This window comes from Amblyomma mixtum, chromosome 3 (assembly GCF_055824585.1).
Source record: "Amblyomma mixtum isolate Tamu chromosome 3, ASM5582458v1, whole genome shotgun sequence".
Classification (NCBI taxonomy): domain Eukaryota; kingdom Metazoa; phylum Arthropoda; class Arachnida; order Ixodida; family Ixodidae; genus Amblyomma; species Amblyomma mixtum.
Window position 1 is genome coordinate 140,902,862 of NC_143014.1, and position 22,448 is coordinate 140,925,309.

Sequence of the window (22,448 nt, forward strand, 5' to 3'; positions counted from 1 at the left end):
CTCAAACGTCAAGCCGTGGCAAGAGACTTTATGGGTACGGTGCAGTGAGGCAAGCACAACACCAGCAGAAGTAGACAAGGAGGAAGTGCTGTGGCGCGCGCAAGGGAAGAACAGCCGTCGACAGCGGACGCCTGTAAGGCCTGCCGACGAGCCTTTCACCACCGGTGCGTGCAGCATACTTGCGAGGAGCCAAGTCATCGTGCATGCGAGCGAGGGACAGCTACCGCGATCCAGAGCAACCCATGGTCTTCTGGGATTGCCTAGCTCTTCTCTTGCTTCTCAGGACCCCCGGCCCCGCGGATCACACGCACTGGAGTTAGTAACTGCCCGGAATGGTAAGCGTATGCGAGTGATGCGTCTTTCGTAGCGGGATGACTAACCAAAGGCCGCTTTCGCCGCAGGTGAATCTCTCAGAAGACCGGGGGCTGTGCAACCTCGCGAGGCGTTCGTCGGCGCCGCACGCGCCTCGGCTAATGCACGCTGAATAGATGACCCTGCGCTGCGACGATGGCGGCGAATGACGTCGTACGTTCGGTTTTCGAATTCCTCCGCCTGGTTCTCAGGGTGCAACAGAACGCACTGAAGCAGACCATGTGCAACACAACCACGCTCACGTTTGCCCTCTTTGCAAGCATAGCCGGACTGTCCGCCTTCGTTATGTACCTCCCTTTCCTCGGGTGGTCGCAATGGTCACCGCTCTTTGGCTCAGTTTTGCCGCCCATGCAAGAGCTTGCTCTGCGTGCCCCTGGATGGCTGGCCGGACGCCCTCCACGGTACCGTTTAGTCTTTGTGCGTCCAGGTTCTCTGACTGCCGTTTCAGATGGTCGACTCGGTAACCCAGCCTCTCTGCAACACGGAGCTGCAGCACTTCAAACCGTTCCTCGTGGTGTGCATTTTCATACCGTGTTTGTGCTTCCCATCTGTCAGAGTGTCTTAGAACGTGCGCGCCACCCTGCGCATCCATCACACCATCATGTGAGCGACGCTAGAGATTACCCCGGAATAGATGGTCTGGGGCCTGTTGGTGAGCAACCTGGGCGCGTAGTCCTTCTGGTGGACAGCGCGAACTAACGGATAATCTTCTCGGTTGTCAGCCACTGTGTAGCGTTTGCTTGCTACATGGCCCCGTAGCAAGCGTGTGATGGATTCTGACTATGGCTGCAGTTCTGGCCCTGCCATGCTTTCCAAGCGATATACGGCGGATCTTCATGCGTGTGACGACAACTGAGCCCAGTCTTCATTACCTGAGCACACGGCATACAGGTTCAGCCCGGATGACAAGGCCGCCTGCCGCAGTTTCAGCCGGAGGCTATGTTGGTGCCATGAAGATAGGGGCACTTGCAATGATCTGCAAGGGAAGCGAAGGTAGCGACTGTGCAGTAAACTCTCGTGAACCCGTGCACGCGCCCGGAGGGGACGTGGTGGTGTGGTGGTAGCCGTCGCAGTGCAAGACAGTGACCAGAACAGCAAGGGCAAGCAGAAGGCACAGACGCGAAATAATAAAGCTGTTGACTAGCCACAGTGGTGTAAGCTCCTGCTGAAAGCATGTTATCAAGCTAGTAGGACGCCGCTTGAACCTGTGGAGCTTCCCAGGACCTCATAAATGCAGATTGTTGTGGACCAGCGCAACTAACATCTGTTTTAGCTCCCGGGCACGTACTAAACGATTAATGATGGAGAGAAGCCTGTGATGTATCCACAGATGACATCAAGAGGTACGCTCACTGCCGTAATACGAGGCGTAGAATCTAGACTAGCGCGCTCACTGTCTTGCGAGGGCAGTCTGCTATGCATAAGGGAACGAGTGAACGACTAAAAAGTGAGTGCTTGCTCCTCAACGCATTCCATATGAACGCTTTCTTGCGTAACTCACTTAGCTTACGTTGTAGCCCTCTTTTTTATCTTTTGTGCTGTTTTTTGAGCGTATACTTCGCTCTCTGTCATGTATTTTATGCTGTACAAATCGACTCAATACATTGTGGTTGCGCCTCAAGCGGAGCATGGTGCGGCAGCAGTGCGGCACACAGTGCGGTGCGGCAGTACCACACTGAACTCACCACATCGGCACGTTGTCACAGTTTGTGTAATATAAGTGTGCGTTCAATTATTTGCCATGCAAAGCTCATACCAAACTCTCGCTATACAGACAAACATGGCAGCTGTAAAGTCGGCTTTTACAACATGTATTTCATCTAACGGCGCTTAAATATGCCACACTCCCCTTTACATTAAGTGAGCCGCCGCGGTGGCTCAGTGGTAATGGTAGTCGGCTGCTGACTCGAAAGACGTGGGATCGATTCCGGCCGCGACGGTCGCATTTCGATTAAGGCGAAATGCTAGAAGACCGTGTATACTGTGCGATGTCAATGCAGGTTAGAACCCCAGGTGGTCGAAATTTCTCGAGTCCTCCACTACGGTGTCCCTCATAGCCTGAGAGCTTTGGGACGTTAAACCCTACAAACCAAGAACCAAAACTTTACGTTAAGTAAAGGTTTGATCCATACAATGCTTCGGGAATTTACTAATGAATGACACATGAGTAGCCTTCAACGTTGCAACCTTTTAGGTGACCAAAGTTTAACTCTCTCGTCTCATTTCAGTCTTTCATGGAAAAAGAAATTCGATCTTCAACGCACCTAAGATAATCTCCAAATGGCTAGAAGTCGTTACTGCCAAGCATTTGACCAGTTGTGCGAGACATAAAAGGGTCGAACGGGTTTTCTCTAAACAGTTACGTCTCTCACGCTTTTATTTATACCAGACATGCCTCAAAGGTCATAATTTGGCCAGAATACGAGTTGACCATCATCGTGTGGCTCAGCACCGCTTTCATGCATTGATGATTATATCAATAAACCGCCTTGACCATATGGACTGCTCCAAACTCACAGTGGTAATTGAGGAATAGCAAAATATCCGTGTTCGAAGAGGCATGTGCAGCAGGGCGGCAGAAAGTCAGGTAGGCGGATGAGATTAGGAAGTTTTTCGGGGTAAGTTGATCGCAGCCGGCGCAGGACTGGGTCAATTGGAGGGATATGGGAGAGATGTTTGTCCTGTAGGGAGCGTAGTTAGGCTGCTGCTGCTGCTGCTGATGATGATGGTGATGAAGATATGTGGACAAATTGGCGTATTTTCGCTGAAGCACCGTTAGTGAAGCACAGGGACACAGATTCAGCTTTTTACCCTCTCCATGGGAAGAGGCGCTAAGCCGATCACACTTGCCCTAGTAGCACAGATTGCTGCTGGAACATTGCAGCAATGTTACCTATTTAGGCTGCATTAACGTGGCTAGTGTCCTCCTTTGGCAATATCAAGACAACATATGTGAAAAACATTGCTGCTACATTTCCCACGATGTTGTGCCCACATATGTACAACATTGCTGCAACGTTGCCACAATGTTTCATAACATCATATGTAACATTCTTGAAAATTTTAGGAACCCTGCACAAGCATGCAGGCCTGCCAATTGGTAAGCTTCACAACATATCATAACGCTTTTCGAGGACCAACGAGAGCGACCGACACTTGAGCTCCACAATACAGTACAACATGCAACTCATACACTCACCTCCGAGCGGATAACATAGAGTCAAGCTTATATAGCCGTTCCTGAAGGGTGTCCCAAGGGTGACAGTGGCAAATAGGTAACAAACAAAGCTTTGCGGCATATTAATGGAGCTGTGCATGTAATTTATAGCAGGCGCAACAGAAGAGGTTCAGTTGCAAAGTACTGCTAGTTGAAAAAAATGTTTACTGTAGCAACAGTCGGAAAACTTCTGGAACTCTGTGCTTGAAATATATTTGTAATGTTGCTTTATTGTTATGATTCAAGCATTATAATAACGTTCATCAGGCTGTATTGCCTCAACGTTGCTTCTCGATGTTGTTCCAAAGATGGCAGATGGTATGTTATCCTAACGAATTTCTGAGCATTTGGCTGCAATGTTAGCAGAGAGTGTCATCCTGACCAACTTAAGGGCATGTTGCTGTAACGTTGGAGTATGTTGCACAACATTATAAAACATTGGCGACATTGTCATAACGTTCTGGCGACATTTTGTGCTACTAGGGTGGTTGCATACGGCTCGTTCGCAGTGGCAAACGATTTATGTCAATAAAGAAGTTATTTTACTTCCAACGTCGGCAAAGCACGCGCTCCAAGGCTATTTGTTCATTCTGGTCTCTTTTGTGCAAGCTTTCGATGTTTCTGGAGGGCATGCTGGAGGGTCAGCTACCACGCCTCGGTGAGAGTAGCAATCGAGTGCGCTGCGCTTAGTAAAGCGGGGACGTAAGAAGGGGCCACTTATTGCCACTCAAGCTCATCCATCAACCTGAGCGGGTAGTGCAGCATCACATGAGAGATCTCCAACAGCAGAGTTGTTGCATTGCACTGCTGCCAGATAGAGCAAAGAACTCGTCATCCACGTAAAGCGCATTCATGCCATCTATGGCTTAGCTCGAATTTTAGGCAGTGTCTAGCGTGCCGTCCCTGCTTTTCAAGGCCATCCGAAGCTGCTCAGCACCGTGTATATGTTTGTATTGAGCGATTAGCATAACCGTTTGCTGTCTCGCCACGCTGGTGCTGCGAGAAGACAACTTATTTTGAACCTCGCAGTGTAGTTTAGAGCAGCTGTTTTCCTGATGAGTGCCTACAAAAGCTGCGAAAGAATAACCTATCAGTGCTGAAGATTGCGTAGCGGAGTTCAGCTCGCAGCCTCGTACTAATGTCTTGAGAGTGATGCACTGGTATTGTATTACCTTCAATGCTGCATCACGGCCGCTTGATGCAAAGCGCTGCGTACTCAGCGTCGTTGTTGTTCATTTCTGATATATCGGCTGTTTTCGCTGCCCGACAGTCCAGGGATGGCTTATAGGATCGTTTTGGGGAGTGTAAAACTATTCAAAACAGAGGGCCACGTAACAAGCGAGCAATTGTGCAAAAATCATGCAGAATGCAAGAAAAATAGGTTCCAGATATCACGCAAAGAAAAGAAAAACAAGGTTCTAATAACGCCCAGAACCCAAGTGTTGTTATAAAGTCATTTTAAAGCCGTGAGACGCGTCGGCTTCTTGATGGCTCGAGAGGATTGAGACTGCATTTAAGAAGGTCCCGAGTTGGAATCCCACTTGAGTACACCTGATTTTTTTTCTTTTTAGATTTTTTTTACACGCACTTTACTTGGGGCATCAAGTACCATTCACGATTATACCCGTAAGAAAAATCTAACTAATCTAACGATTTATATACAGCCATGGGGCCTGAGATTCATTATAAGGCAGCGTCCTCTTCGGAGGGACTGAAGGAAACGGCAAATTTTTTGTGGTCCGAAAAACGTTTGGGGTAGCACCTGCTACGTCCCCTCCCTCCCCTTGGCGCCATCACTGTATGGAAGTAAAAAGAAAAACTGCTACATCTTAAGCCATCTAAACGGGTCTCAACATTTTTTTTTTGTACGCATGCTTTTTCTTTCTTTTTTTCAATACTATATAGTACATGTTACTATAAAAAATATTGGCTTACCGCCTGAGCGCATTAATCAGCGAAAGCTGATTGGCATTGGTGGCCAAGAGGTCGAGGGGCAGGCTCATTTGATGTTTCGCAGGCGACTGCCCGGTTGGGCCTCTCACAGGCCCATTTTGGCGCCTATACGCTCACGTGCCGGCGTTCTTCCGCTTGCGGTTTTCGATTCGATCGCGGTCCCGGCGCACTTCAGAGACTCCAGGGCCCGCTTGCACGAAGCTACAGTGTGCAAGAATATTACGACGAAGCTATAGTGCTCTAACGAAGCAAATAGTCTAGTTTACAGTGTTGTCTTATTCGCAGTCTAAACCCTCCGTTGATTTTGAGAAAAGAAAAGGCGCATAACTGGCTCCCTGGACACCTCAATCACGCTGGGAGGTGGCGGTGGTTTCCACCGACAAACTGAGGCAGTTGTGCACCTTTTCTCTTCTCAAAACCAGCGGAGGGTTTAGACTCCTTGGTTTTGAGGAAAAGAAAGGCGCATAACGGGTTCCTTGTGTCAGTGAGCACCTCAATCGCGCTTTGAGTCACGTACGTGGTGGTGGCGTCCACGTAACGCGTAATGACTTCGCAGCTTCCATTGTCTACTAAATGGCTTGTACAAAGCTGTTGCAGCTCTCTCTGTAAAAAAAAACTGCAATTCTCGCCGCTCGTGTGCTTCCGGTGCGTGTGCGTCACATTTCTGTTTCTGTCTTCGTCCTGGCATTTTTGTTTTTGTTATTGCTTTATCTAGCTTTTCTGTCTTCTTCTATTTCAATTTGTCTACCTGTACCTGTATGGCATTGAAATAAAAAAATAATAAATACACACGCAAAGCGGCAGTCAAATCTTGCTCCCTTTCCCGCCGCAAGACCGCCAAATCGAGTGCAAATGTACGGTTCTACGGCGGTGTATCTGTACAACTGCGAAGCGCCAAGCAGATGGCCCATCCTCTCTGCCGCCTTCTATCAATGCACTTTTTACAAACAAAAATGAAATATTCGTCCTTTGGCGACGTTTCGGTGGCTCCGTTAAAGACATTTGCGTAGTAGACGATGCAGTTATCCCCATAAGTTGCGCTCGACCAGTCTGCAGAAGCGCATCGCTAGCTGCATTAGCGAAATGGCCGCCACTCCGGTAGACATGGAGCTGAAAAAGGTAGGACAGTAAAGCTATTTTTCCTAATATGTTGCCCATTCTTATGTCATGAGGTCACTTGATAACTCAACATTATAACAAGAAGTGACTGGGCTCAATAAAACATACGTTGTTTCTTGTGATATCTTGCCTGTGTCGAATGTGCCGGAACCATGTGTCATTCGCAGGCTTTTCAAGAACTGCAGATGAAAATGATCGACACAACGAGGCGTCTGCGATTAGCCGACATGCAGATCGAAAGCCTCAGGAAGGCGGTCAGGCACGCCTATTGCACAGGCGAAGTGATCTCTGAGGCTCCGGAGGGCACCAAAATGTATCAGTCTGTCGGACGAATGTAGGTGTGCCCTTTCATATCTGCATTTTGAATCAGGTTGCAAGACGGTGTCTTTATTTGAAGTGTGTGTACGGACCATGCGCGCTATTCAGTTGTACCAGCTTGCCACTTCAGATATGCACGCACATCGGTGGTAACGCGGAAAATTGGTGCACCAGATGAAAATCGGTGCACCACGCCTTGCTGCACGCTGCCGCCGCACTGCGAGCACCATTGTGGCGAGTAGGGAGCAGTTGAAAGTCAGTGCTGCACTAGAAGAAAGAGGGCAGCTTTGCTCATTTGAAAAGAGACCCGAGCCGGACTTGCCGCAAGAAATTCATCATCCTGTACCGGCACGGTCTCATTCCCGCACAAATGTAGCCGAATAGTGCTTTTCTGCGGGGACACCCCAGCGCTTTTTGCAGTTTAACCAGACTGTGGATTGTCTATTGGCGACCTCGGTAAGGTGTACACGGGTGATCGAAATGGTATTTGTACCATGAGAAAGCTAGCCCAGTGTTCGAGAAAAGGATTCCAAAACACTTCCACAGTGCCCATTTGGTCAATGCTGTAAAATTACTGTGATGAGGGCATATGAGGTCAGGAGAAGATATGCAGACTTGGCACCCTGGTAGCATATTTGTATCTTGGCCTCATGCTTTTTGCATGGTATCAATTTTTTATCATAATAGTTTTATCCAGCAGTGCCTTTTTATGATGTTTTCTTGATGTTGATGCTCTTCCATTAAAGTGCAAGGCAAAGCTTGTATTCAACAAAGTTTAGTTTAACTGATACTTTGTTGTTATAATTTTTGCATGATGTGCCCTGCTGCCATTTAGTGGTGCCATACTGGAGGAGGACGTAGCATAAAAGTTAAGCTTGCTCATTTGGCAACTGGTGGCAGCCCTATATGTGCAGCACATTGATGCCACCATGATACCACTGCCAGATGTGCCACTTAGTCAGTGGGCCAGCGTTACTGGCGGTGCTCAAAATGTAGTCTTCACTCAAGGTCTGAACACTCATTCCATTATGCCTTGTTGTAAGGTGACCGATGAGGGGAGCTTTACTTCAAAGGTGTGAAAGGGAGCGGGCTACCACCTGCCAGCATGTGGGCTGCAGCAGTGGCCTAGTGGTTTCAGCTACCTCGCATGCGGGAGCTGCGGGGTTCGATCCCCAGTGTTGCTGGGTACACTCCTATGATATAGTAGGGACAAGCGTTCCCCTGGCCTGGTGCCTGGCTTCTCTGAGGTGAAATTCTTGGGAAATGGGTCCCTGACCTTACCTTGTGTAAAGAAAATACCTTGTACCATGGCACATGGCACTGCTTGGTCAGAGTTGCCCTTATGCCATTAAAATTCAAAATCTCATTGTAAACTGGCAGCATGTGCTTTGCACCTCATGTGTTTTCCTTTAAGCAGTCTGCGTTAAATATTTTTCTCTACTGTCGTCACATTAGTTAATGGACGGAGACGGTAACATCTTGGTTTTGCAAGGCTTGTGATGCTGCCATGGCTCTCGCACAGTTAATATGATTTGATTTTGATTTGTTTCCACAAACAAGGAGGTACACGGTTGTGGTGGAAAACAAGGAGAAAAAGCTGCAAAGAAGGCAGCTTGACTGGCCCCAAGTTCTGTTCACAGTGGCAGCAGCAGGGCAGGAGGGAAGCTTGTTAAACAAAAATGAGAAAGAAGAATGAAAAACCAAAGGCAGATTCATATAACAATTTTAAAATATGCACAAATGCATGAAAAAAAAGTAAGGAAGGAAAAAAATAAGTGCAAGTACAACCGTACAGTCATGAGCGCAAAAACACTTCATACAGATTTCTTGTGGAACAAGTGGATTGATATTACATCTGGAAAGGTCACTCATTAAACTGGGCAGCCAGTGGCATAACATTTGCTTGCCATAATTAGTACGTAGGTGAGAAACCTACCAAGTCTCGGGAGCTCGAGTTGTTTAAGGGGTTGCGCATTTTCTGGGATTAGCGAGGGGCTGAGAATGCCAGTATCTTTTTTTAACATCTGTTTGTTAAAAAAATGTTTTTTCTTTAACATCTTTAGTAGTGTAGCATACCATGCAATGCAGCATGTACAAAGTAAGCTTTGCATTGTGTGAGACAAGGTGTGGCTTTTAGTGCACTCCTTTTTTTTTTTTGCAGTAAGGGCAGCATAAATTTGCTTAGTGGGAGTACATGTGGCGTTGTTGAGCAAAAAAAAAAAATAGTTTCCCGTGAGCACATAGCATGATATGCTGCGATGATAATTGGACGAAAGAAAGTGCCTGTTCCGTGGTCCGTATGTTCAAAGATGACTCAGAAATGGAACCAGAATAGTTTCATACCAGGTTTCCTGTTTTTCTGCTTCATTTTTGGTATAAATGTATGCTCAAGAGTTCAGAACACTTGCCAATTCTCTATACTCTCAAGGATGTCTGTAAACACTATTAATGCAGGAATGCACTCTTGGCTCAATAGGATTGGAAACCAGGCGAGTTGGTAATACATTGTGGAACAGCAGCACGAAAGACAACAGCACGACTTTTGCACTGCCATCACAGTAGACACAGGACAGTGCATGCCCTGTGTCTACTTCTGCGTGTTTAGTCTTTTGTGCTGCCATTCCATGATGTGGTCTTAGCCTCCCGTCTCACATTTTCTACAATCGCGTTCAGAATCTGAGCTTGCCCATTGTTTTGCAGCTAAGGCGTCTTGATGCACGTGTGCCTCATGCCAGCTAGGGTGATGACAACATAGGTCGGCACACTCACTCATGAGTGCACTCATATTGCCTCACTCAGACTCACGTCCGTGTGTGAGTGATTGTGAGTGTGAGTCGATGTGAGTGTGGGTGGTCATGAGTGTGAATGAGTGCATGTGAGTGGAGATGAGTGTGAGTGCAAGTGAGTGGACGTGCGTGTGAGTGGATGTGTGCGTGAGTGTGAGTGGGTGGATGTCTGTGTGAGTAGAGATGAGTGTGAGTAGAGATGAGTGGTGAGTGGACGTGAGTGGCGAGCGGATTTGAATGGCAGGTGGAAGCAACAGCAAAGTTTGTCGACAACATAGGTCAGCGCACTCACTCTTGAGTGCACTCATATCACCTTACTCACACTCACTTCTGTGCTGTGAGTGATTGTGAGTGGATGTGAGCATGGGTGGTCATGAGAGTGAGTGAGTGCGTGTGAGTGGAGATGAGTGCGAGTGAGTGGATGTTTGTGTGAGTGTGAGTAGAGATGAGTGGTCAGTGGACATGAGTGATGAGTGGCTGTGAGTGGACGTAAGTTGTGAGCGGATGTGAGTGGTGGGTGGATGCAACAGTGAAGTTTGTCGCATGTGTTTTGCAACCACGGTATCCGCTTAGTTATTTTCATGTTGTTGACAGCTGAGGGAAGTAAATATTCACCGCCGAGGGTACTCAAGGCAGCATAAGTCATAATGCTGATGTCTTTGGACGACCGAAGCAGAGGATTCCACCTGCGCGGGAGTGGCAATCTTTCGTTGCTGTTAGCCTTACTAGTTCACTGTTGGCATAGGCGCAGGCCCTTTGCGCTTGCAATTAGCGGCTATTAGTTGTGTCAGGTCCTTTGATGGGATTTTGCATTGCTGCTGCTAGAAAGGTAGATGTCTCTTGTCACGCCTCCTACACCGCTCGGTACCATATACGCAGAGTTCCAATTCTTGCTGCTGGAACGACTGTCCGCTTCTCGGTAATAACTAGTGTGAGTTGGGATCTCGAGTCCTGCAGCTGGCGCTTAGGCTTTTTCTATTCCTTGGTCTTTGCATTGTAGAGCTCTCCTCAAGTCATCTAAGGGGGTGCCAAGTCTTCCCCATACCTTTACTCTATCAGACCTTGTTCCATCATTGTTTAGAGTACAGTGTGATGGCCATGCAGGTTTTTTGATGACACTGGCTGCCAAGGACCCATGCTGTTGCATTCCAAGAACTGTTTACGTGCCGGGTCACTTTGAGGCAATCTTTTCATTTTCAGGTTCTTTTTTACAGTTAACAAAATACAGATTTGTCATATTTCCTGCGGTTAAGAAAGAATGAAAATTCCTTCTGAAGAGTGTTGTTACATTGATACCTCAGCGGCGCAGGGATTGCCTTCCTCTGCTGATGTTACACATGAAAGTAAAAGCTACTGCTGAATAAGATTTTGTATAGTTTTCAATTCCATCAAATTGAAATAAATCTTTATAATCATTCATCATCTTTGCGCACCGATTTGACCATAGGGCCCTAGGTGAAAGGAGGTTAAAGGTGGAAGGAGGTTAAACTGGGCTCCCCCTGATGGAGAACTCTGCACATGCCTATACAGGGCGTCCCAGCTAACTTGGGCCAAGATATTGACAAAACGTAAGCGTTTTTCAGAACTGAAATCGTGTGGATGTTGGTAGGGTTTATCTAAAGTTATAGTACCATTTTTCTGCTGGACCTACTTCAATAATTAGTTGAGATAAATAAATTAACTTTTTAAATATAGCTTGAAACGCTCAGGCGTCAATAGGAAAGTTTTGGAGCTCCTCAAATATTGTCCAACCAAGGCTCTTCCAACAAGATAGACTTAGCGTGGCTGTTTTTATTCAGGAAAAACAAGAGCCCGTGGAATTTAAAAAATACCATGTGACAGCGCACTCCGTGCGCCCGAATGCACCGCAGTTACAGCGCTATGATCCATGCTTTGTAAGAAACATCACTCGCTTCGCGCGCCTTTCGTGCTGTCCAAGACAGAGCTTTGCGTTGTGCTTGGTTCCAAGATAAGCGCCAGTGGGTTCGGGCGGCAGTTGAAAGAAAGCGTGGCTCCCGTTTTTCAGCGTAATTTACATGACGGTATCAAGTTTGTTATAATGTGTCTTTGCTTGTTGGTGTCTTGCTACCAAATTCGAACTCATGAGATTGTCATTGTTCCTCCGCATGCATTCTACTAACGTGAGAGCGCAATTATTGCCACAGAAACGGGAGCCGCACTTTCTTTAAAATGGTGCCCGAACCCACTGATGCTTATCTTGGAACCAAGCACAATGCGAAGCTGTGTCTGTGTGTGTGTGGACAGCACGAAAGGCGCGAAGCGAGTGATGTTTCTTACAAAGCACGGATCAGAGCGCTGTAACCGCTGTGCATTCGGGCGCACGGAGCGCGCTGTCACGGGGTGTTTTTTAAACTCCAAGGGCTTTCGTTTTTCTTGAATAAAAATGGCCACGCTAAGTCTATCTCATTGGAAGTGCCAGGGTTGTACAATATTTGTGGAGCTCCACAACTTTCCTATTGACGCCTGAACGTTTCAAGCTATATTTAAAAAGTTAATTTATTTATCTCGACTAATTATTCAAGTAGGATGAGCAAAAAAAAATGGTTCTGTAACTTTAGGTAAACCCTAACAATATCCACGCAATTTCAGTTCTGAAGAACGCTTAGGTTTTTTCAATATCTTGGTCCAAGTTAGCTGGGTCACCCTGCATGCACCATTCAGAAACATGGCTAAGCATCTCAGCTGATGCTAAACAGGCACTCCTCCTCTCAGCAGTAAGTGCTGGAGCACACGTGCGTAACATTGGTTCAGGACGTGGAAGATGCATGATAAGTGACACTACCTTCAAGCATCAAAACTGCGAAAATTGGCCAAAGTACCCGACAGAATCCTGGCGACTCTCCACCACATCTGTGCAACCCAGGCAATGCCAGGGGAGCCATGAGCGTATTTGGCCGCGGCAGTAAATCTCTCATCTCTCCTGTTGTCAGCAAACAAGGAAACAATGAGTGAACATGAATGCGAGTGAATGGTTGCGGTATGAGTGGACGTGAGTGTGAGTTAGTAGTTGTGTGAGTGGTCATGAGTGTGAGTGAGTAGTTGGGAATGCTAATGGATATGAGTGCGAGTATGAGTGAGTGGTGAATGTGGGTGGACATGAGTGTGAGTGAATGGTTGTGAGTGTGAGTGAGTGGATGTGAGTGCGAGTGGCCGTGTTGTGTGAGTGTGGTTGAGCCACCTCTCATGGTGCCGAGGTATGGATGACAACTACACTCTTTCGCTCCCCAGATGCAGTTTCATGGTGCTGTGGTATTGCTGCAGGTGGCAGTAGTTTTGGATGTGCATGCCAAGATGCTGTACCATACTGCTGCCAGGCGTGGGAGCCTTCGTTTAGATATAACTTAAGGAACTCGGTGCCCACACTGCAGCATTGTGCAGTATGTGGCTCCCGTTGGCCATGCATAGTTCTTTTCCATGATCAAGTGATTGCCCTGTGGCAAGCAGTTTGTGCCTTGTGCAATCTTCGTTGTTGATGGGTGCGTGATGCGGTCAGAATATGTTGTTAGATGCAGAAATACCTCGTGGATGCTCTGTATGTATGTGTAACTATGTGTAGGGGCTATAACTTAAAAGGAAAGGCGCAGTAGCAGTCTTGCAGTGGGTGGGCACCTGGATTATTTCATGTTAAAAGGATTAATGAAGGGGTGAAATGGAAAGGGAGAAAAAAAAAGAAAAGGTAACGTTTGCACTTTCTCTCTGCGAAATATCACCACATTGCTTTTCTGCATTAGTAGGCTTCAGCAAAATGAAGACCTGTGCTCTCTTTTTTTATTTTCGAAGAAATAAGTGGTAAACAAAGCTTGCAAGTGATTATTGGAATCTTTGTTTTCTGGAGGTGTTGAGGGAACAAAACATTTTGTCCCAGAGAGGACCACACCACAATACAGCAAATTTTTTTGACCTTGTGCTTGCAATAAATATGCCAACATCAATTTTATTACTCCATTCATTATTGCAGGTTCATGGCAGCCGATTTCGAGGAGATCATGAGCTCTTTAGATGTGAAGATGAAGTCCTGCAATGAAAAGATCAAGAGTCTTGAGGTAGGTTGAAGCAAGCTAACTTGTTGATACCAGCATAGTTGCTCTCTTAATGAGAGATGCAGTAGGCTTTTGCTTGTCTTTCGCTTCTATGAGGAAAACACAACTTGCTTAAAGATCTGCGCATAATTTTTACAAAATGGAGACTTGTATTCTGAATCCTTACACTTTATGCTTTATACACCCCAGTGGAAGTGATAAGAGAGCTGATGGCGTGTTTGCTTGACATCTAATAGTTCAAGAATGTAGTAGAAATCTGGTAAATTTTTTTTTATTATTCTTAGAAAAGTATAATGCGAAAATTATTAAGTGTTAGGTTATTGATGACTGTATTGGCCAGACGCCCGCCGCGGTGGCTCAGTGGTTACGGCGCTCGGCTGTTGGCCCGAAAGACATTTGATCCCGGCCGCAGCAGCCGAATTTCGATGGAGGCGAAATTCTAGAGGCCCATGTACTGTGCAATGTCAGTGCACGTTGAAGAACCCCTGGTGGTCGAAATTTCCGGAGCCCTTCACTACGGCGTCCCTTATCGCCTTAGTTGCTGTGGGATGTTAAACTCCTGTAAACCAAACCTGCATTGGTCAGACATTCTGTCGCTATGTGCTACGTGGGTGGCATAGAAATATTTTTTTTCTTTGCTTATCCCAAATGTTAAAAAGTGTTAGTGTAGTTCTGGCATTATAGTATGTTCCAAATTGCTGAAGCACCCAGGGCACTCAACAGCATGCACCAGCGTCTGTGGGACTGTGAAGTAACATTACAGCACGAGTATTGCCTCGAGTTTTCTGTTAGGAGTGTACATAGCACTGCCAGCTTTTAGCCAGCTTTTAGGCTATGAGGCACGCTGTAGTGGAGGGCTCTGGATAGTTTCGACAACCTTGGGTTCTGTGACGTGCACTGGCATCACACAGTACACAGGCTGGTAGCATTTAGCCTCTATTGAAATGCGACTGCTGTGGCCAGGATTGAACCTGTATCTTTTGGGTCAACAGCCGAGCGCCATAACCACTGAGCCACCGTGGCGGCCCTAGTAGCTTTTAGGAATGCAAGCACTTCACAAAAGATAGTAGTACACACAACACTGTACTGTCACCTAATTAAAACTGGTAAGTTTTAATTTGTGCTCACATGGCATAGGTACTGGCACTAGACACAAAAAGCAGTAGTTATCAAGGGAGTAATTACTCATTAGTAGGGCCCGGAAATTTAGGCGCTAAAGAACCCCGAAATAGGCAGGCATCTAGGCTCTAAAAAATATTGAAATAGGCGCTATAAAGCAAAAATAGGCGCTTTGAATAATACTCTTTATTCATAAGTGCAAGATTTGTAAGTCAAGCATGGAGCGTACTGAGTCCTCAACTGAAGCAATAAAGTGCATTCTCAGGTTTTCGAACTTGAAGCGCCTTCGGTTTTCGCTAAGCACAGCTTTGTACTTTAAAAGGCTTCTTTGACATCACAAGAACTTAGTGGCGCGGACCTAAAACATGAGTTGATAAAGGCTTAGGCCTTCAGGTTATGTGGCCGTATCGTCTCCGCGTAGAAAGTTTGTGATTTGGGAAATTGTTTCTAGGCATCTATTTTTTTTCTACCAATTGTTGCATCTTCGTAGAAGCAGTAGCACCCTTTCCTTCCAGTCACCGAAGTGCCGCTGGTACTTCTGCCACTACCTTCAACGATTCATCTGTTGCGAGTCCAGCCTTTTCTAACTTTGTCACCCTTTCCGTCAATGTTGAGAAGTTTGCACTAATGTATGTCAGGTCTCTCTCCAAACTCGCCTCTTGCTACGCTTCGAGATAAACACTTCGTTACACTGCGGTCAAGTTACAATTCGAGAAAAACGTTTGGCGAGACCCGCGCCTTTTGTGCGTGCATCGGCCGCGCCTTTCACCTTACATAGACAAATGTCTCAAAATTGAAAAACGGCACCGAGGACCGAAGTGCCGGATTTAGGCATTTATAGGCAAAAAGTGCGGTTAAATAGGTGTATTTCCTAAAAAATGACAAAAAGGCAGGCAAGTGCAGAAATCCCCCGTTTAGGCATTTATAGGCATGTTTAGGCAAATGCCTAAATTTCCGGGCCCTACTCATTAGTATTGACTTGAGTGCAGTCATATGACTACAGAGGAAGGCTATACAGGTTTCTCAATGTCTCAGCTGTTGATGAAAAATTCATTCTTATCAGGGCGCATACGTGAGCCCACTGCCTGTCTGGAGCAGTTGCTGTACCAACTGTGCTAATCAGGACGGCTAGCAGGTGGCAGAGTGGGGCCCAGCTGAAACTGGGAACAATGTTTTCTGTATAGAGAAATCCGCCAATGTGGTGTAGTTTTGCTCTTTAGTGTCCAGTTGTAGAATAGTAAAATACGTTAGTATTTTATGGTGCAAACAGTTTGAAATTAATGAAATTTCTGCCCCTAAACAAGAAAAGAACTTAAAGTAGGAATTACGTTCAAAATTTTAGCTATCACATTGTAAATGCCAGTTTCGGAAAGTTAGCAGGTAGTGGTGCCACCTACGGGCTCTGGCTTCAGCTACTGGTTGTGCCCTGCAGTGTTTCAGGGGATCTGTGCTAGAGTTCGCTCCACTGCTACATGTTATAGGACAGTTCACAGACCCTTAATTGTTGACCTGTTATATTTTTTTTTTATCGGGGCAGTGAGGAATTCTGCTGCTGTTGTCATTAAAAGGATGTGCTGAAGGGTCAATGGAAGTATGACGCTTTCACTTGGGAGGCCTAAACTTTTGCACAAAGTTGTCCATTTGCCTTACATGGGCATCAAATAATCTGAGGCTGCAAGTTAGCAGTTTGTTGACTTGTAGTTTAGGTGGGCACAGCCAGGGGAGACCATGTTAAATTTCAGAACTTTATGTAATCATGCATTGATATCATTGTGCCTCTTCTTACAATAATTGAAGTGTACTAGTATTTCAAAAAGTGCTGCATCCAGTTATTTTGTACTTAGACTCATCCCAGCTGAATGTTCAGTTGGGTTTGCAGAATGTTGAATAAGCTTTGAATGTAGTGCGGTTAATTTGTGAAGCATGTCAGGGAATTGCGAAGTTTTTGTTACCAATTAATAAGTGTCAAACGACTTCACATGCAAACTGTTTAATTTAGTTTATGGGGGTTTAATGGGCATTGACATCGCACAGTGCGCGGGACTCAAAATTTTCACCTCCATGAAAATTCGACCACCGCGGCTGGGATCAAACCCGTGTCTTTCGGGTCAGCAGCTGAGTGCCATAACCAGCTTAAAAACTGTTACACGCATGCACACACTCACTCATTCACGCACTCGCACACGCACGCACACTAGATGTTTCAGGGAAGCAGGGCACTAATTTTTAAAAGTAGGTAAAAGTAGCTTTTTGCGCATAGTAATTCCACTGTCGGTGGAAATAAAAACAAACAGGTGAATCATGTTAACTTGTAAAGTGAAAAACCAAATTCTAATAGTTAACTTTTTGACTATATTACCGATAGACACCTGATTGCAAGTAGAGATTTGTAGCAGCCGTTAGTAATAGCCATATCAGTTTTTAGAATTTCGAAAATATGGTTACTCTCGCCACTGTGGTTCAGCTAATTTGGGTCATTTGTTGCGCAGTTCGAGAACTGCGCACTTGTGGGAGGGCACAAAGTGATGTCAAATTGTGACACTCCATGATGCACATACTATGCATATTCTAGCGCACAATAGCCCTACTCATGCTGCAGTGCTCCTCATTCCTCGCCACTTCGCTGCTCCAGCACGGGCAGGGCAAAGAATATCACGTACGTGCGTCATGGAGTGTCACGATTTGATTGACGGCGCTGTGCACCCTCCCGCAAGCGCGTTGTTTTTGAATTGCACAAGAAATGGCCCCAATTAGCTGAGCCACAACAGCGAGGGTAATCACGTTTTTGAAAAGCATGCTTACTGCCTGAACATCCTGAACATCAAAAAGAACCATGGAGTGGCAGATGTACTTGCACAGTGGTACATTACTTCCTCTATTTCCTCAAATATCTCTTCCTCTATTATCTATACTTCTAGTTTCTGTAGATTTCTCTCCAGACTAATGAAATAAATAGCTCCACTTGTGTTAATCTAATTGGCCTGTTACAGGTGACTTAAAGGTGCACTGAAGAGGAGTTTGAACTCGTCTTTTTGCCGCGGGAACTCGATCTACACGTTCTGAGCATTCTTAGAAACTTCGATTTATTGCCCTGTGTGGCTGATTTTCCTAATTAAATCGAATTAACGTCCGGCTCCCGCCTTTTTTTTTTTAATTCTCCCTCGTACGGTGGGCGGAGTCAACCAACGTGTGGAGTGCCTTGCAGCCAGCTCCGTGGAGGCTTTGCTTTCGCTTTATTTTGTTTTTTAGGTTTCCGTGAATAAACAGTTTCATTCGCAGATAATATAGCCGCAAAATAAGCCCGCAGAAATAAAAATACGCGCGGGCTATTTGCTTCTACGGACTACTATGTATTACTCCGCCGATGGCAGAGCGGCAAGCCGCCACGGGACTGGGTGAAAGGCACTCCACGCGTTGGTCGACTCCGCCCACCATACGAGGGAGAATTAAAAAAAAAAAAGGCGGGAGCCGCGGACGTTAATTCGATTTAATTAGGAAAATCAGCCACACAGGGCAATAAATCGAAGTTTCTAAGAATGCTCAGAACATGTAGATCGATTTCTCGCGGCAAAAAGATGAGTTCAGATTCCTCTTCAGTGCACCTTTAATAATGTGATAAAACTACTCATAGACCAGTTTTTTTCTTTTTTGGCTAATACTGATTGGCCTTATTCAGTGACTAATTATTCTGGTATGAAAACCAACAGTAGTCATTCTTATTATTGCACTAAAACTAAGGTGTATGCCGCTAGTTCATTTTTGTATTAGACCTGTGCAAGCTTCTGCTCACATTTTTGGTACAGAAGCCTTTTCTTTCATGACTGTTCTCCCATTTACTATCAAATTATGTTCAGGGACTGTAACAGGTTTGATAGTACATTTGTACAGTTGCGGACAGAATAATATTGACCACGCCTGGCGTTCCAACTCTTTCCTTTTGTTGCAAAATTGAAATAGAAAAGTGTGCTGTCTTCATGCACAAGCGCACAAATGGCACAGGGCTTCCACTCCTGTGCCAACAATGCCATTCTTCACCAAACTATATTTGTTGCCCCATCCTGATAAAAGTAACCAAAACTGTATCAAAGTGTGTTAAAATGAAGGTCTTGGACAATGATGATAATACCAGGTATTTTAGACAGGCCTAGAGAGGGGATGCGCCTGGCAGGACCTGTTGCTGGGCACCCGTTGCCATATTAACATTCCCAGGTAAAGAAAATGAAGTCTTTCGGGCAGCTAGAAATAGTCCAATTTAGTGGCCCATTAACTTGTATGTATTGAAAGCAAATAAAATGGGAAAACCGAGCGAGAAATTCTGTCAATGCTGGTCACCAGAGTTTTGGTTAATAAACGTCTTGCTTAACACATTCGTGCAGATCTTTTGATATAATACAATGACTGGCAAACCTCTATGCTGCTCTCCGGCAGAGATCACCCTAAATGTAGCTCACTGCCGTCAGCATGACGCCACCTGGCGCATCCAAGAGTTCAATGAAGAATGTGTTGCCCAAAGTGCTGTGCTTGGTTTTAGGTCCGGATTTAGCGAAACTTGTGTACTGTGCCATTTTATGCACATTGCTGCACCACTTCACGAATGCGCCGGTAGAACTTGCATGGTAAATCTTGGGATTGCTGAAAGTATATTCGAGTTACTTGGAGTATATTCTGGATGAGCAATGGTGCTGGACCCGTGTGGCATTCAGCCGCATAGAAGGTCGTAGAGGCCGCAACCAGAGTCGGCGGATTGTCTCGTCAGCAGCGTGTTAGCTGTTCAGATTGCTTGCTTAAAGGGACACTGAGGAGAGCACTATTAATATTTTTTTTATAGTAAAATCCGATAGTTCGGCATGTCATGGCTTTGTTGCCACTTGGCCGGCAGCGAAAGATGCATTTATTTCTAAGAAATTTGGATTCGAAGTTGAAAAAGTTTTTCCCGCCGCTCTGATTCAAACTTGGGATTCGTCTATGACGACAGAGGACTAAGAGACGTGAAACATGACGTAACGCAGACTCCGTGATTTCTGGCTGCCAGCAGTGCGGCCTAGCAGCAGCCGAAAAGAAAGCTACCGCCGGCCGCATGTTGAAGGCATCTATCGGCTATTGCGGCCGTCGCTACAGTCGCTTCGATTACGTTTGCACTGGCGTTTTGCCAGCATTACGATGGATCTCGTTCTCGAAGTCGTCAACGAAGTTCTCGCAAATAGACACCTTTAGCATACCGTGTACCTTGTTACCGCTAGCGGGATACCGGGAGCCCGCCTACCGCCGGAAAACAGGCGCTGATTTGTCCCGATGCTTCAGGAGCGCGCGTAGCAGCCGGGCACGTGGTGCCATCTGGCGACGTCAGGGAGATTTGCGCATGCATTGGCTGCGCCTCAGTGATGCATGGTTTCTCGGTTCCTGGTGTAGCTAGGACTATTGGTTCTAAGAACACTGTTTTGTCCTATGCCGTCATCACGCTTGTACTTGCGAGTTTGGCCTGTGGCGGCGATACCTGTATTTAGGTTGTTGCTCTTTTCTACGTTACAAGAGCTTTGTTGTCAGTATGAGTGGCGTTTTTGTAATCAGGAGCTGGTATTCTGTCGATACAAGCCAACTTCAATTTCTCCTCAGTGTCCCTTTAAATTAGCGTTGCAAGTTTTGAAACCTCAAAAAATGTTTGTATGAACTGGGATTTTTCATAAGTTGATTCCGATATTTTAGGTTGGACCTGCTGTGGCTAGTGTGCTGCATTTGGGCCGTGCTCACATGCTAAACGTGTCTTGAGGCATGTGCAGCCTCTGTAGTGCTCACTGCGGTCGATACTTGTGAAGTCAAGGCATGGCAAATTTAAAATGGCTTCTGGAACTTGTGGCATATGCACGTGCTGGGTGGCAATCATGACGGTGGCAGTCATGACATGTCATGGAGGAATGCTGCCTCAACTACGGCATAACAGCTGGGTTTGTATTGTATAGAAATCTATGGAAGCTGCAGTGAAACCAGCTTGCAAGAACTTAGTAGCCAGGAAAATGCAGCACTTGTAACATAACAACTGGGTGCTGCTGTACTACTGGGCTTCTATCCTAGTGTGTAATGAATGAGTTTAAAAATGCTTCCTGCACTCTGCACTGGTATGTACTTTGCTGTCCCTTACACATGGGAATGCTGGCTGAGAACATTGTTTTAATGAGAACACATGCTCTGCAAATAAACATGCAAGCCTCAGAATTCTTGCTGTCAGCTGTATTCACGAGTACAAGTCTATGTAAGACTTTTTGCACGATTCTTCCAAAGTACCCCAGACGAGGCATTCCCTTGAGGCAGCTAGATTTTAGCCAGAATTCAGTTTCTTCGCGTTGTAATTACCTGTTTCAAAATACAGTGTGATAGGCAAGCCACATCTAGAAATGGAGCACAGCTGCTCCAAACTGCTCCTAAATGCCGATTTCGCTGCTCCACAGCGCTCCACGAGAGCTCTATAACTGCTCCAGAAATTGCTCCAAATCACGGTTTGGCAGTAGCAGCACTGAATGGCATTTACTTGCGTGATTATCAAATACTTATAAATTTTCTCTAGTTAACATGTAAGAAGAATTTGACCGCCATAGCATGGTCTGTATTCTGTCCACAGCTGTGCTTATATTTTTATCACATACTCTTGATGTATTGAAAATCATGTACTTGTTAATATTCTCAGCACTTTCACTGTTCTGTATTGTACTTCTTTTTGCTTAGTTTGTTCAGTGACCTGTCCTGAAATGTTCGCTTCCAAGTGGGTAAATGAAAGGCCCACTCTTTCTGACTGTTTTCAGAACAACAAGGCCTATCTGGAAAAGAGTCTCAAGGAGTCTGAGAACAACCTTAGGGAGATGATTGTTCAAAAGCAGAGCATGCACTGACATGGACACAATTTTATGTACTTAACATGCAGCAGTTACTATTTATGCTACTGAGTGAAATGTCACCACATCTGGGATCATTCAAAGGATGGGCACTGAAGATGTGATGCGCAAAGACTTGGACTGGTTGTTTGTTGTGAATACTTGGGAAGGACTTTTTATAGACTCACCCTGTTTGAGAAAGTTTAAGCCTTTCCCGTGGTTGCGTTGTTTTACAGTAAACCGTCTAAAAATAATCATTTTTGTACGTTGTGAATTAGCCTCGATTTTATTAATAAACATTTGGTTGGAAACTTGAATGCTTTCAGTCTGATGCAGGTTTTTTATGCCAGCACCTCTGCCTGACTTTATTGCTAGCACTTACAATGATTTAGCTCTGGGGTACCCTTGGAACAGAATGGTTTTTAATTGGAATTTTAACTTGTAGTTGGCAAACCTATGTTATTCAATCAATTTTAGTGGTGGTGTCTTGGATGAATGTGTTTTACCAGGTATCTCTGTTTTAAGAAAAATCAAATCCATGTGTTAAAGGAAGAAACTTGCTTTTGCAGACTTGGTGACAGTGTAGGCGGTTAATCCGGTCCTTTGCATTTTAGCACGATAGTGTTGTGGTCACGTGTCG

General features: G+C 45.6%; 1 protein-coding gene across 1 annotated transcript; it reads left to right on the top strand.

The window, feature by feature from the left end:
- The first annotated feature begins 6,515 nt into the window (after positions 1 to 6,515).
- On the top strand, positions 6,516 to 22,125 carry Pfdn1 (prefoldin subunit 1). The gene is made up of 4 exons (XM_089581322.1): positions 6,516 to 6,661; positions 6,829 to 6,995; positions 13,745 to 13,829; positions 21,740 to 22,125. The coding sequence occupies exons 1-4, from the start codon at positions 6,626 to 6,628 to the stop codon at positions 21,824 to 21,826; spliced, it is 375 nt and encodes a 124-aa protein (XP_089437448.1). The 5' UTR covers positions 6,516 to 6,625; the 3' UTR covers positions 21,827 to 22,125.
- Positions 22,126 to 22,448: the final 323 nt, after the last annotated feature.